The sequence below is a fragment of the Momordica charantia genome, assembly GCF_013281855.1.
Source record: "Momordica charantia cultivar OHB3-1 chromosome 2 unlocalized genomic scaffold, Mcharantia_2.0 BLBB01000002.1, whole genome shotgun sequence".
Taxonomy (NCBI): Eukaryota; Viridiplantae; Streptophyta; class Magnoliopsida; order Cucurbitales; family Cucurbitaceae; genus Momordica; species Momordica charantia.
In genome coordinates this window covers 3,893,164-3,907,483 of record NW_028275160.1, presented here as the reverse complement: position 1 = coordinate 3,907,483, position 14,320 = coordinate 3,893,164, and the positions used below count along the sequence as shown (strand labels likewise).

At 34.1% G+C, this 14,320-nt stretch overlaps 2 protein-coding genes across 9 annotated transcripts; both read right to left on the bottom strand.

Annotated features, from left to right (window-relative positions):
- Positions 1-624: 624 nt before the first annotated feature.
- Positions 625-7,142, bottom strand: LOC111011141 (glutamate receptor 3.7). Of its 8 annotated transcripts, XM_088120863.1 has the most exons (9): positions 6,917-7,141; positions 5,933-6,546; positions 5,757-5,831; positions 5,490-5,621; positions 3,810-5,158; positions 2,993-3,270; positions 2,830-2,861; positions 1,605-2,014; positions 625-1,322 (listed from the first exon to the last, which is right to left on the bottom strand). In XM_088120863.1, the coding sequence occupies exons 4-9, from the start codon at positions 5,599-5,601 to the stop codon at positions 912-914; spliced, it is 2,592 nt and encodes an 863-aa protein (XP_087976989.1). In that variant the 5' UTR covers positions 5,602-5,621; positions 5,757-5,831; positions 5,933-6,546; positions 6,917-7,141; the 3' UTR covers positions 625-911. The 8 variants fall into 8 exon arrangements, with proteins under 8 accessions (XP_087976989.1, XP_022140484.1, XP_087976988.1 ...); XM_022284792.2 differs by adding an exon at positions 6,641-6,706 and having other exon boundaries at positions 5,490-6,546; positions 6,917-7,142; XM_088120862.1 differs by having other exon boundaries at positions 5,490-5,831; positions 6,917-7,142.
- A 4,629-nt stretch (positions 7,143-11,771) lies between these two features.
- On the bottom strand, positions 11,772-14,070 carry LOC148212673 (high mobility group B protein 3-like). Its single transcript, XM_088121139.1, has 7 exons — positions 13,925-14,070; positions 13,230-13,337; positions 13,033-13,090; positions 12,839-12,883; positions 12,530-12,610; positions 12,308-12,409; positions 11,772-12,132 (listed from the first exon to the last, which is right to left on the bottom strand). Exons 1-6 carry the CDS (start codon positions 13,972-13,974, stop codon positions 12,308-12,310), a joined length of 444 nt encoding a protein of 147 aa, XP_087977265.1. The 5' UTR covers positions 13,975-14,070; the 3' UTR covers positions 11,772-12,132.
- Between the last annotated feature and the right edge of the window lie 250 nt (positions 14,071-14,320).

Sequence of the window (14,320 nt, the reverse complement as noted above, 5' to 3'; positions counted from 1 at the left end):
CGTCTCATTATAAGTTCGGTGCAAATTTCCACTCTTTATTTGCGAGGTAACATTAAAAAGAATTATGTAATAAAAAATAAGAGAACTTTCCCTCCATACTATAAATTTAATTTGTATTATAAAAATGTCAAAACTTTTTATTTTAAAATAATATAGCATAAATTTGATTTTTTTATAATGTATTTGAGATTGAGTTTGGTTTTGATTTTGATTTTGATTTTGATTTTAGGGTGATATTTTAATTCAAAATATATATTTATTTTCTGTTATTTATATAAATGCCTGTAGAAAATATCAAATTAAATCATAATCATCCTTAAAATTATGGTAGTTATAACCAATTTATACAACAAATATATTTTGAAAGTCATAGCAACAATGAAAGAAGGTTATCATATTTGAATGGTACAATAAATATCTCAAAAGGTATGAAATTTATGTTGAAAACACAGTTAGTTTTTAAATGTATTCAACTCACCTTGGTCTCTAGATTTTTAAATAAACGAAACATGTCTATATACTAAGTTTAAATTAAATAATTTGCCACAAAGTAATAACAAAAAACTAAAATAACCCGAAGATTAATGATTAAAATAGACTGGGAAAATTAACGGATCCCCTTCATCAAAGAATAAAATTATCACTTCATACAGAATGAATCACTAGCAGCAATCATATATCATTCTTGTTTCATAATACAGAATTTGACCATCCAATTTCCAAACATGGGAGTAATTAGGGATCACAATATTGCAGTCTTATTTACATTAACTATGAAACTTTGGCTACTTAGTAATTAGCAGCGATGGAAGAACATAACATTTTTATAACTTGAGAGATCCAAATTGCAAGTACAGCTGCAGGACACTTCCCTTCAGGCCTTCTCAATACACAAACACAACAAAAAGCTATCAGTTAGCCGGATTCTGAGAATCATGCTTTCGGAAAAGTCTCTTGATGGCTTCTTCCTTCTCATCAACAAAGTCGATGAACTTATATATAACCTGAGTCCAGCTCGAGTTCGACGATACCAACTGGGGATGAGAAGACTCCTTCTGTTGTCGAATGTAGCGAGCAAATTGTCGAACTATGCGGAGAAGAAATATAAGAAGAGCAATGAGAGAAAAGGCACCACACAACAGATATAGACCCCAGAAGCTGATCAAGTGAAGTTGGTTGGGCTCAGATTTCCTTCTCCTCTCTCCAGGACAACCCATCTTGCAAAACCACTTCTCATGGATCTTCTGAAGCTTTCCATTCTCTGAAAGCTTTAAAATGGCAGTAGAAATGTCTACCGCAAGTGGAGATCCTCTCTGAAAAGCCTGCTTGAAGGCATTGCATTAATGGATTGCAACAAATGAAGAAGGCAATATAGAAGGCCATTAAAGTTTAATTACCAATAGAACTATGAGCTCATTACTAATAAGATAACCACGTAAAAAAACTACCAGAACCATTGATAAATGATGAATGCACATAATATCCTCACTGCAATAAAGCTATAATATTTATGGTTTACCCCCCAAGTTGCCATTCAAACAGAGTCCAATTTTTTATGCACAGTTATCAATTCCCTCCCGCCCTAGTAAGAGAAGGCTACTCACAAATCCCCATCCACTCTTGGTAAATGGCTGCCCGATCATTCCGAAATCAGTCCTCCCTGACAAGAATAACTCCATATATGGAAGTTCATCTACAACAGCTGCCACCCCTCCTTTTTTGAATGGCCCCTTCAGCAGTGCCAATTCATACTCTTCTGGAGAGCCTAGAGAAACAAGCCTCGACTGTGGTATGTAAAGACTCTCGGTAAGATAGCTATAAGCAAACGATCCTACCTGGTAGCCAATTGGCTGTTCACTAGTAATCAAGTCATCAAGTCCTTTTATGGGAGATGAAAGTTGCTGAACTGTAAGGATTGAAGTGAGACTAGCTGTGTAGCTTGATGTGATAACCATCAATAAGAAAAGCCACACCACCATTACCATACGTCCAAGTGGACTTACAGTCTCTTCCTCTGCAATTTGAGTTACGAAGTCAGAAATCTTGTCAAATGTTTAGTACATCAATTCGAATGAGTATTTGAGCCAATAGTGAATACAACATACAAGGAAAAGTCCAACTATACTCTATTCATCTATTTACATGAGCGGTTTATGCAGTCAGTTAGAATCATGGACTGTGATATGGAAATGTATGAAAATGATTTGAACAGTCATACAAATGACCGGGATTTAAAGACTTAATGTTGGAACTGCAGAAATGACATTCTTTGACAATGAGATTCACGGCATAAATTACCTCAAGTGAACAGTAGCTAGTATGTATTTGGAAAGAGATTAGGTAGTATAGATAGCTATTAGAGAATGAACCTTCCTTAAAACAGCTTAATGCAATACCCACCAATAAATGGTCACATTCAACCTATAATACAGCTTGAGTGAATAATACAACATAGATTTTAGTAACAGTATCTTGAAGAAATGAGTTCTGATAAACCAAGTCAGTGTCCTTCTGCGCAAGTATTTTTTAGGTAAATTGAAGCAGAAATATAAATATAAGATTTTCAGGGAAATCTTAAGGCTCGTTGTTGTTTCCAATTTATATATTTGATCTTATTTATAACATAACATAAGTGAAAATAAAGTGGATCAGAAGATAAACTGTTGATTTATCTTAGTCAAAAGTTTGAATTCAAGAGTCAAACTTGCCCAATATGGCATCGAGCCCGCCCGAACATGCTGGTTCTTCTCATTTTAGACAGTGCTTATAGAAATAACAAAAATAAATTAATAAAAGAATCAAAAGTAAGTAAAAATACAAATATCTTACGATTTGTTTTAAACAATGTTGAGAAGCTGAACCTGCAAGATGGAAATATTTTCATATATTAATTTACTTCAAAAGGAAATGTGTGTCAAAGAAAAGCCGTGTGATAAAAAAAATTTCACTTATTGATCTATAAGTAACTGCCTTGAACACTGAGAGAACTTACAGTATTACTGTCACAAGCTGTCTCTTTGGTGGACCACGGAAATCATCATTTACTCGATGCTCAAGAAGCCATATGACTGCCCCAATCATGAAAAAGGACGCCGAGGTAACACACCACATCTCTACTGTAAATGGTTTAAGGAACACCCAAGCATTCGACTTTGAATTTTTTATTGGAGCCACAATAACAAGACCAGTAGAAGCAAAAGGCTGAGAAAAATCCACAATCCTTGTGCGATTGGTTATGATTGCAATATCTCCAACAGCTGCATCAAATATCTGACACAAAAAACTGAGAAAGTAACAGCTCCGCAATAGAATTTTGTCAAGAAAGAATAAATCTAATCTACACGCTAATACATCTCAAGTCCATAAGTAGGTTACCACTGCATATAGAAATAACAATATACTTTTGTTCTTCCAACAATATTTTATTTTCAGCCTACTTGTAAACCTTGTTCACTACCTCTTTTGGATCGTGATCAAATTATACTGAAACTTTTGAGAAATGAATTCATTATTTTGACTAGAGGATCTTAGACACCGAGTTATAGTAATAATAAATTTCAAATGCTAATACACCCTACAGCACATAAGTAGGCCATAATCAAATAAAACCACAGAAGACATCTATTCTACCCCTTAGAAACCAAATGAAATCATTGTTTTACACCATCCGTGAAACCTTCTTCTAGAGCTATTCATATAGTTGACTAGATTATGTTGACGCTTTCTAGAAAGCACAAATCCTAAATTGGATTCATTCTCTTTAGGCACTCAAACATCAAGGGAAGTAAATGATATAATGTTTTACTTACACCATTCGCCACATTCTTCACAAGATCATTATAACTGGGATTCTTGTAGCCATTTCCAAAAGGTATAAACCTGTAAGGAACGTCATACGGGACCAGCTTTCTTGCTTCGTTGAATAGATCAACACAATATCCTTGGATGTTTTCGTGGCTTCCATTGACCGCTGTAATAAATTCAACAAAACTTACTCTAAGTGGCACTCCAATTCTTAATGGTCTTTCATTGTCTGCAATTACCCATCCACGCGGTCTCTTTGTCTTTCCACCAGGCCAGGTAATATTGCCAAGAGTCTGGTTCAGGTGGGTAGAACTAATTTGTTTCTGTTTCAGAGTTTCCGGTGATTGGATTGTAAAGCCTGCGATATTAGACCAATAACCAACTCTACGCAATCCCATCTGATCTATATTTATCACCTCATAGGCTCTACTGACAACGTTCCGATCTGAATTAAACTCAATCTGACCACTTAAACCGGTAAAGTTTGTCTGCAACAATATGCTCAAAAGAAGAGCACCATCGTCAAATATTTTGAGCTTCCCCCAGGGCATTTTAGATGTATTTAAATCATGAAACTTGTTCTTCAAAGAGAACGTAATGCTCCTACCTTCATTTAGAAACTTATCAATGGAACGTGCAACTAATTGAATGGTATCATAGGCACTAAGAGCATAGACGTTCAATGAAGAATTACTGGAGACTTCTGGCAGCATCTTCCTTAACCGAGACCATAATCTTGTCTTTTGGCTGGATTCTGGAGTATGTTGACGAAGTACAACCACTCCTTGAAGGATGTTTAGAGAGGTTTGGTGCGTGGGCAGAATTGAATCTAAGGTCGTAGAAAGCCAGTCTGTTGCAAGCCACACATAATCACTTGTCATCATATTAAGTTGATGAGCTATTTTGAAGATACTTAATTTTGGATCAGGATTGACATGAACAACATAGATACGGGGACCAAGTAACTTGGATTTATTGAGTATGTCTGTAATTTCACTGAGATTAAACTGAGAAGGTAAGGGTATTTTGTAAGAAATTTTAAACATCTTCTTGTCAAGTTCATCAGCTAAAGTGGACATTCCATTTCTACCATAATCATCATCCACAAAGATCATTATCACCTCTTTCCACTCATAAAAGTCGATCAATTCTGCCATAGCAGTCATCTGATACGAGTCACTCTGAGTAGTCCGTAAGAAAAAGGGGAATTGGAGAGCAGATAAAGTTGGGTCAGTAGCAGCATATGATATAAGAGGCACTTGGAGATTATTAGCAATCTGTAAAACCATATGAGCTACAACTGAAGATTGAGGCCCAACGATGGCTACTACATCTTTCTCAAGTACCTGGAAAGCTGCCGCACAAGGGGGCATAAGTCAGAAAGTGCCGCTTAAAACAAGTTAACATCAAGACAATTCTATAAAATGAGAAGTCCAGTATAAAATTTCAGTGCCATGTATTTAAAATGGGAATTGATATAGATAGAAAAGATGATTAAGAAAAAGCAGAAAGCATCAGGAATGATATGACACACGGTAATATTATAATTATGCAATTTCATACTAATTAAGTAATAACAATCATGGTCATAGCAACATAGCAATTGGATTGGATGATTGACAATTCTCAAAATGTCACCAAAATTTCAAATTTATTATGAATGCAATACGTATACAGTGATGTACCTCCAATAGAACCCAAGAGAACATTACAATGTGTATCTGCCATGATCAAATTCAGTTTCGTTCCATTGAGAATGGTTGGGTCTGCATTAACATCCAAAGCTGCAGCTTCCATTGCCACCTTCGCTGCTCTTCCTATAACAGAATCAAAAGTAAAAACTGCACCAATGTTCACAACCGCTGGCCTTTGGCAACATGCAGAACCAGCAAGAAATGCCCATATCGAACTAATCAATGTAAGAATCAATAAGTTCCCCATGAGTGAACAACCTTAATCCACCAATCCAGTCTCGACCATGAAGACTCAAAGCTGAATAATGCAAGCTTTCACAGAGCTGGAGAGTGCTGAACAGACAAGGTGAAGGAGCTTTAGATGATAACCAAGGAAACTTTAAATGAAGAGGAAGAGCTCAAGAACGTAGCCCAGAGAAGAACAAGAATTCCACCTAAAAACTTCATTACAGAATTCCCTACTACCAATTCTTGTATAGAGTAGTTCGTAGTGAATAAACCCAAGTTAACCATGGCTACTTCCGCGACACAAAATCGTAAATAGTAAACCATGAACAGACAAAAGATGTAGGTCAGAGATTAGTACAAAGAAAGGCAAGAACAACAAATCATGGGGGATTGACACGTCTTATCCAAGGGAATTGAGTCCCATTGATGGTAAAAGAAAAAGAGAGGAGAAGTTCCACTTCCATTTGCTGATCAAAGAAATTTAAAATTTACTAGGAGATGATTTTTAGCCAAAATGGGACCCTGTTTCCAATTAATGCACGTCTCCGATTTGACGCCCGGAAGCTGTTCAACAACGTGGTGCTGGTTGCGCCGATGATCCCGTCAATCATTGTTGACGGATGGTTACAACTCCGAGCAATCCTCCGACAACGTCCACCAAATCAGTACTGTTACAGAACAGATTAAACAACTGAAAGTTCAAAGGAAACAGCCATAAAATTTCTCTCCCCTTTCTCATTTGGTTATCAATCACTGAAACTGAACCGCAGAGTCTCTTTCCTCGAGAGCCATCGAACCACGCTCCAACCGCTGAATCAAACTGAAACGAGAATATCATAGAGTTACAAATTCGACACTAATCTAATTCTGAAACAAAACTTTACAGTGATTCTAAGGAAATTTGAATCACGAACACTTCCAGAATCGCGCAGCGACAGCAGCGCCTTCATGGGCGGGAAGACCATTTGCAGCGTTTCCAACTGAGGAAGCATGAATTTGACTACTTGACGAATCAAATTTCGGTTGGATAAGGAAGGTGGATTCATAACTTTCCTTTCAATAACACGTGTTGATTACACAAAACCCACACAATATTTTCTTTAATTTTGTAAGAAAAATTATCAGAAGAAGGAAGAAAGTGATGATTCGAAACAAGTCAATCGACAGTCCGACACCACAATAACGCTCACCTTCAAATCCTTCTTACCAATTCTCTTGCTTCTCACGAGCTTTTAATAATGGCTTCTTCAAATCCATTGCTATTTCCAAGCCAGATCCAGCTTATGGGCAATTAAGGATAATTATGATAATGTAATACTTGAATTTGTAATCTCATCCACCAATCTTTAGAATTGAAAGATGTTGAAACAATCACTCTGTAACTGACTGTTTAACTTTCCCCTACTTCTGAGCGCTCTGTCTCAAGTACAAAAGTCTACTTGAGAAATGGTAAAAATTACCTCTCTGTATTATCTAATATTCTTGTACTACTTGAGAAATGATAAAAGTTACCTTTTTCTGTTATCTAAGATTCGAATGAACCGACCACCCAAATATATTAGCCTATCAAAACATGTTCTATGTAAAAAGTAGATCAAATTTTTTATAATATTATAAAAAAAAATGACAAAATATCACTAATATAGACATAAAATTAATATTAATCATTTTTAACTCATCTAAAAATAGAAAATTTATCCTCTTTTATTAAAAATAAATAGAAAAGTTTGTCGGAGGGGAAGGAGAGATAATAGCTCATTCACCTCTAAAATATTATTAAAATAATGTAATCCAATCGGGAAATTAACTTCCACGCCATCCTAGTTAATTAATAGTCAAACAGGATGAATGACCATTTAAAACATTTTCTCAAATCTAAGAGACTAAAAATGTTCTTTGTTTCAAAAGGACCAAATGTCATTTAATTCATAAATATTGATATTTTATCAATATTTATGAAAGATTTTTTTAGGAAAATAAAAGAATTAATATATTTTTTCTAAAAGGAGAAGAATAATTTTTTTTGTTATTATAAAAAGAAAGAATAAATACTTTAATTGGTGGTACTTATGAAATGGTATCTTTGTTATGCTGTATTTTATATTATCCAATTCCAAATCACAAATTATGAAGGCATCCTGTAATTTATTAGACTAAGCTAAGAATATGTAAATAACAATTCTTATTAGCCATCTCTTTTCTTTTCTTTTTTTTTTTATAAATGAAAATACATTTTGTAACATGCATGGAGTTTTTTTCCGCAACGTGAAAATAACTTTTGCTAAACAAAAAAAGAAATGCTAATTTTAAATAATCTTAATTAGAAATCATATATGGAATTTGAAATTCGACCTCAAATATTAATATGTGTTTAACAAGTTGAACTAGATTTAAGTTGACAAAAAAATTGACTTGTTATATATTTTAATTCTCATATAAAAAAAAGTTGCTATATTTTACGTACTATTACGAGAATAAGATCAAAATTAGTTTGAATATAATCTTCTAGGAATTCGAATTCATATATTAGAAAATGTAATGTAATCCTTTCAAAAAAATTAACCAACTAGCCAAGGCATATTTGAGAGTGATTCTTTTTCTAAAATCTTTAGTATGTTATAGTAAAATATTATTGTTTTAAATGAAAGTGATTTTTACAATTACAAAAAATGATCTTGATTATGCCAAAATCACTTCCAAAATACAAACATGCAATAATGCTTTACACGAGATAACAATGATTATAAAAAATAACAAAATGATTATAAATATGCCCTTAGTTTAGTTAGACATATTCATTAAATTTGAGGTAGGTTTAATATTGAATTTAGACGAGGATCGAAACAATGTTACTCATCAATGGACAAGGATCAAACTAAGAAGAGAAACATGCAGCAAAAAGGTTTGTCGAAGGGGGTGGTGAATGAAAGAGGGGAAGAGATTGAAAGTTTAATCACCATAAAAAAGAGTTATTAAATTAATATTTTTTAATCAAATTAGCAATTAAGTTTAATCAACTACTTAATTGTTGCATGATCCTAACATTAATCAACAGTCAAAATATGTCACCAGTCCTCTAGAATTACTTTCCAAACTTCTATCCTTTTTGAAGCTTCAAAGAACTAAAACTATATTTTGTCCTTATTATTAGTATGATATGTTAACCAAACTTAAAACTAGCTCAATATTTAAAACTAAAACACCCCAAACTTCTCTCAATTTCTACTCTGCGAATAAAAGAAATTTAGAGATCATGGCCGGTTACAGTTAACCCTACGGTGATTGGGACTTTCCAATTGGGATTAGTACATTGATAGACTATTTAGAGATCATAATTATAAAAAGATTGAATGTATAAAATTTACACTTTTGTTATGAAACAACTCAATTTAAGATGGTACCCATATACTATGTATGCTTCAATATTAATTAATTTTTAAAATCTAAAATTAGTAAATTGGGAGGTTACCATTTAAATCCCTTAAATTTTGCCTTGAGACTTTCCAAAACTAAAAAATATCAAATCCCAAAATACTAATCAAATTCCCACAATCTTCCATAATTGAAAAAATTTGAAAACCCATCTTTCTCCGATTTTTCTTCTTCCTCTCTTGTTCGAAGACTGCTTCGTTTCGGCCGTCTACGCTCCTCCGTTCCGGCCGTCTACGCTCCTTCGTCTTCGGCCCTCTGTGTTCCTTCATCTCCGGCCCTCTGCGCTCCTTCATCTCTAGCCGTCTGTGCTCCTTCATCTCTAGCCGTCTACGCTCCTTCTCTCCGACTTTTCTTCTTCGTCTCCGACCATCTGCGTTCCTCCATCTCCGGCTTCATCAACGTTCTTCGTCTCCGGTCGTCGTCTCCAGTATTCTTCATCGTCGGAGTAGTCCTATATTCTTCCTCTCTCGTTCGATTTCCGTCCGCTCCTTCGTCTCCATCCGCCGTCTGCGCTCCTTCGTCTCCATTCGCCGTCTTCGTTCGTCGTTTCCTTCATCTCGCCGATTGGAAAGTAGTTTTGTCTCACCCTGATATATTTTTCATTCCAATATATCCTCCAAGTTTTTTTTATTTCAGATTTAAACAATGTTGAAAACTCTTTTTTTTTTGTACTGTTAAATCCCTTCCGTACACATATTCAATGGTTTTTTTTTTTCAATTTATGATTTTGTATAGTTTAACGCTCTATTTTTGTACGCACCTAGATTTCAGTAGTGCAAAATGTAGATATGAACTAATGTATATCTAGGGATACATCTTATAGTGAGTTTGATTTCATCGCTTTGTCATCAGTATATATGGAGATATATGGGATATATCTTATAGTGTATACATTTAATTCCATAATATTTATAGAAATACAAATCATTGACATTGATATCTAATTATTCTCTATAAAGTTTGAATAATACATAGTTTGTAAGTTATAAAACAATATTAATAGGTATATAAATTATATTAACCGTATCCATAATAATATTTGAATTCAAAAGTCTTAATGGTATATACGTTATATCATAAAAATATACAAATGAATACTTAATTGTTAATATTCTATAATAATATGTGATATGTATATTAGATCTTACTTAAAATACGTATATACATAATATTAATTACATCGTGTGAATAATAGTAGATTTCAAAAGTACAAATAGAATATATGTTATAACCGTATATTGTATATATGGGAATATATGAGAATATATCATATATGAGAATATATTGACTGAAGCAGCATATATTATAAATATTAGAATATATTGTATATGTGGTATATATCTTATACATAATTCTAGCTATTTTATTTACCTATGAGACTATTATGGATTTGTGAAAGGAAACCCCTAAAGTTGATAATGTGGTTGGCTCCAATGTAATTTAATCAAACAATTTCAAACTGGAGTGGTCAATTGCGTGGGAACTTCACACGGAAAAAATCATATGAAAAAATATTGTTTGATCAAAATTGGATATTTTTTTAATTAATAATAATGGTAAATTATAGGAAAAAATCTTTTTTGGAAGAGTGAATTAAGGGATTAGTGTTGAAAATTTATATGGGGTCCACAATAATTAAAGGAATATGATTACAATTATGGAATTAAATATTTTAAATTTCAAAATAATAAAAAATTATAATAAAAATGTATATAATAAATAAGGGTAAAATTGACATTTAAAAAAATTCATACGTGGACAAATCTAAAACTGTAAAATTGGAAAACTTAGACATTTATGTATAGACTCTTTCCAATTTGGAGCAAAGTCGGTATGAAATGGGCTTCATTGGCTGGGCCTTCGTTATTGCATGACCAAGCAGTTCATGGACATGGGAATTTGGATATTTGATGTGATGACTGATGAACACCAATTTGGATTACTGTATTGGAACTTTATTTTATTGAGATACAACATTCTCTTTTTCAAAATAGAAGAAATAAAAAAAGCTAAAAGGAAAAAAATGTCAAACATAAAAGGTTCAATTAGTCCAAGTATATATTCTCAAAGTCTATTGTTGTTCTGGAAAAGAAAGTGAGTAAGAATCGTTCCATATCTATCTCATTGTATTTAATTAACTGAAGTTTAACTTAAAATATTAATTTCATCAAACTGAAGGTTAAACTTGAACAAGTACGAAAATTACCATTAAAATTTGTTTCTGTTACAGCTTAGGCTGGCTAGACTACTCTTCTGGGGTTTCTTTCTTTTTCCTTTTATGGTTGTCATGGCTTGATTTAGGTATTTTAGAGTTGGATTTGTGTGTTTTTTAGAGGCTCAGTCATCGTTGGGTTTTTTAATTTTATGGCCAGGGTTGGGCATTTTTCTAGCCAGACCTTGGATGTTTTGTTTGTTAAGTTTTGGTATTTATTAGTCGGTGTTTTTGTTAAATTTTAATTTAGCTCGGGAGATGGAAGTTAATTTCAGACTAAGTTAAAACAGATCCACTCATACTTAACAATTGATATTACTCGAAATGTTAAAATAATCTATCGAACGAATTACTTCTAAAATGACATCATAATTTTCCATTGAACGATAATTTTGAAGAACTTTTTCAAGTTTCAAATCCCTGTATTTTCTAAATTTCTTCCACACGTTTCCTCCAATTTTTCCAAATGTATATATGAAATTTAAGTCGGAATTCAAAGCATGCAACACTTGTTAACCAGATGATAATCTCAAGAAAAACGAGACTTTAGTGCACCACACCAGAGCAGAAGTACGTAGGATACAAATATATATCCAAGGAAATTCCTAACTTTTGTCCTAAAATTGCTAGAGTTATGCAAGTGTCAAGCATTTCATCCTCCATATGCTATTGCAAGCTCTCGTCCTTAACCATGCAAGTTTTATAAAACAAAATATATGGAGATCTGTTACCCCTCCTCCAAGGACACTGAAGTCCTGCAACCTTGGCAAGACGATAAAGAAAACAAATATCAGCTGGTCGTCGTAATTATAATAATTCAACATCTTAAAGAACCACTGGAAGATGATATGGCACAAGGTGGTGCTAAAGGATGCATGATTTGGTGTATGAGAGAGACAGAAATTAAATGAAACCTGTGGATATAGGAGAACACTACCTAAGAGCTAGAGCTAGCTTCCTGATCTACATCATCATGGACCTCAGAGGTTGATTTCTGTGACTCTGTTGGCATTGCAGCTTCAGCGTCCGCACAGCAATTCTGAAAACCGGGAGATCTTAGAGAGCAGAGATAGGGACAACAGATAATAAATAGAACTGTAGAGATGTTCAGACAGATCCAGCATGAAAGGATAGATAGATAGGAGTAGGAAAACTTTACGAGGGTTTTCTTGTATGCCTCGAGAGCTATCACATACTCTGTCTTCCTACTAAGAGCTTTTTCAGCGTAAGGAGCTTTTTCCTAAGGAAGAAAAAAGAGTACCACAGATTTACATCGATCATTCTGATCAATTGGTGAAATGAATACAGAAAGTAAAACGTGAAACAACGATCTTCAAACAAAGCAGAACAACAGAGCTACAATTAATCTTGTTTTCCAATCAGTTATTGCTAGGTTATTCATTATAATTGTTTGTTCTCGAATTACTTTTCTATGAAATAGTACGAAAACAAGAGATCACAATCTTACAGCATCAGATAATGATTTCCATTTCTCGCCGCCGGCTTTGCCAACCTGCAGATCAACAAAACACAGATAACCACAATTAACCATAATCTGGCAAACTCAAGAAGTCTTCTGCTCCTCCACTCAGTCATATCCAAATATAAGTGGAGGAACAAAGAGAAACGAATGCTGAATAAAACAACAGTATTAAATCTCACAGCTGGACCAGCTTTTGCATCAGGAAACTTCTCCTTGAACGTCTTTCTGAATTCCTCCCTATCATTTGCCAGAACAAGAAATCTAAACTCGAACGGATAGATAATAGATATAACTTAAGCTTAAGTGCAAAGGAAGGTTTCAAAATATAGCCGACACTAGAGAGCACTAAAATCATGAAATTATAAATTATATTTACATGAAAATGAAGAAAGCTGTGGCTGGACGTTTTGGTGCATTCTGATCTTTCTTCATGGATTTATTGCTTTTCGTAGATTTCATCTCGGCTTTTCTCTGCTTCAGCATCCTTCGGGAAGTGGATCAATGATAAAATCACATATAGCGAAAAGGAGATGGTAATTTGAATAGAAATTTTAGGAGCAGCAGATTCAAATGAGTGGACTAAATTGTACCGAAAATAGAAGAGTTCAAGTAAGAAACAGATGAAAATATCAATTAATTGATTAGTTTGGAGAAAACGATTGAGATGAGCAGAATGCCATCAGAGCGGTTGAGATATTCAAAGAAGCGAAGAAACTCTGTATAGGAAAACAGAACCTAAAAACCGATAAAGAAGACGACGTAGGCTGTGAAAATCAACTCAAGGAATGAAAGAAGAGGCGAAACAACAATAGAAAAACAATATAGAAAGCAAAACGGAAGGGCATTACCTAGAAAACAAAATAAGACAAATATACAGAGAGGAACAGCATTGCATCGCAGTTAAAGAAATTACAGAAGCAGAGAAAGTAGAAGCCAATCGTACAGGAGAAGATATAACAGAACGTAAAAACTTGCATCGAGAACCGAAACAAAGGTTATTGAAACTCAATGAAGAGAAAAGCAAAAACAAGAAAATCAAAATCAAAATCAGCGTGGAGAAGTTAATTTTACTCCGCATTAGGCTTCTTGCGAGCGATGACGGCGTTTCTCTGAGCTCTCATGGTGGTTCTCTAGAATTAGGCGATAGCGATACGCGAAGAGAAAGAGAGGGAAAGTGATCAAATGAACAAATAAGGGGAGAACGGCTCATATAATGTGTGAACTGTGACGTGAATTTAAATCCGAAACGATGAAGTTGAAAATTGAAATGCACCACCCGAAATTCCTTTAATTTGGCGGGAAACGACCACGAATCCGTGGACCACGATACGTTGGTTATTCAGGAGAGCGACGAGTATGAAACAAACTTGCGTCGCTTCGGATTGGGTATTGGTACACGTGTGCAAAAAATTTCATTTGATCCAATAATAAGTTTTCATTAATTATGCCCAACAAGAAAAAGTACAC

Excerpts from the sequence above, each read along its gene's own strand:
- LOC111011141 (XM_022284792.2), bottom strand. The coding sequence starts at position 5,745 with ATGGGGAACTTATTGATTCTTACATTGATTAGTTCGATATGGGCATTT. Across the intron at positions 2,862-2,992 it reads CAGCTTGTGACAGTAATACT|GTTCAGCTTCTCAACATTGT; the intron begins GTAAGTTCTCTC and ends TCCATCTTGCAG. Across the intron at positions 2,015-2,829 it reads AACATTGTTTAAAACAAATC|AGGAAGAGACTGTAAGTCCA; the intron begins GTAAGATATTTG and ends CTCAAATTGCAG.
- LOC148212673 (XM_088121139.1), bottom strand. The coding sequence starts at position 13,974 with ATGAGAGCTCAGAGAAACGCCGTCATCGCTCGCAAGAAGCCTAATGCG. Across the intron at positions 12,611-12,838 it reads GGAAATCATTATCTGATGCT|GAAAAAGCTCCTTACGCTGA; the intron begins GTAAGATTGTGA and ends TTTCTTCCTTAG. Across the intron at positions 12,410-12,529 it reads AGGCATACAAGAAAACCCTC|AATTGCTGTGCGGACGCTGA; the intron begins GTAAAGTTTTCC and ends CCCGGTTTTCAG.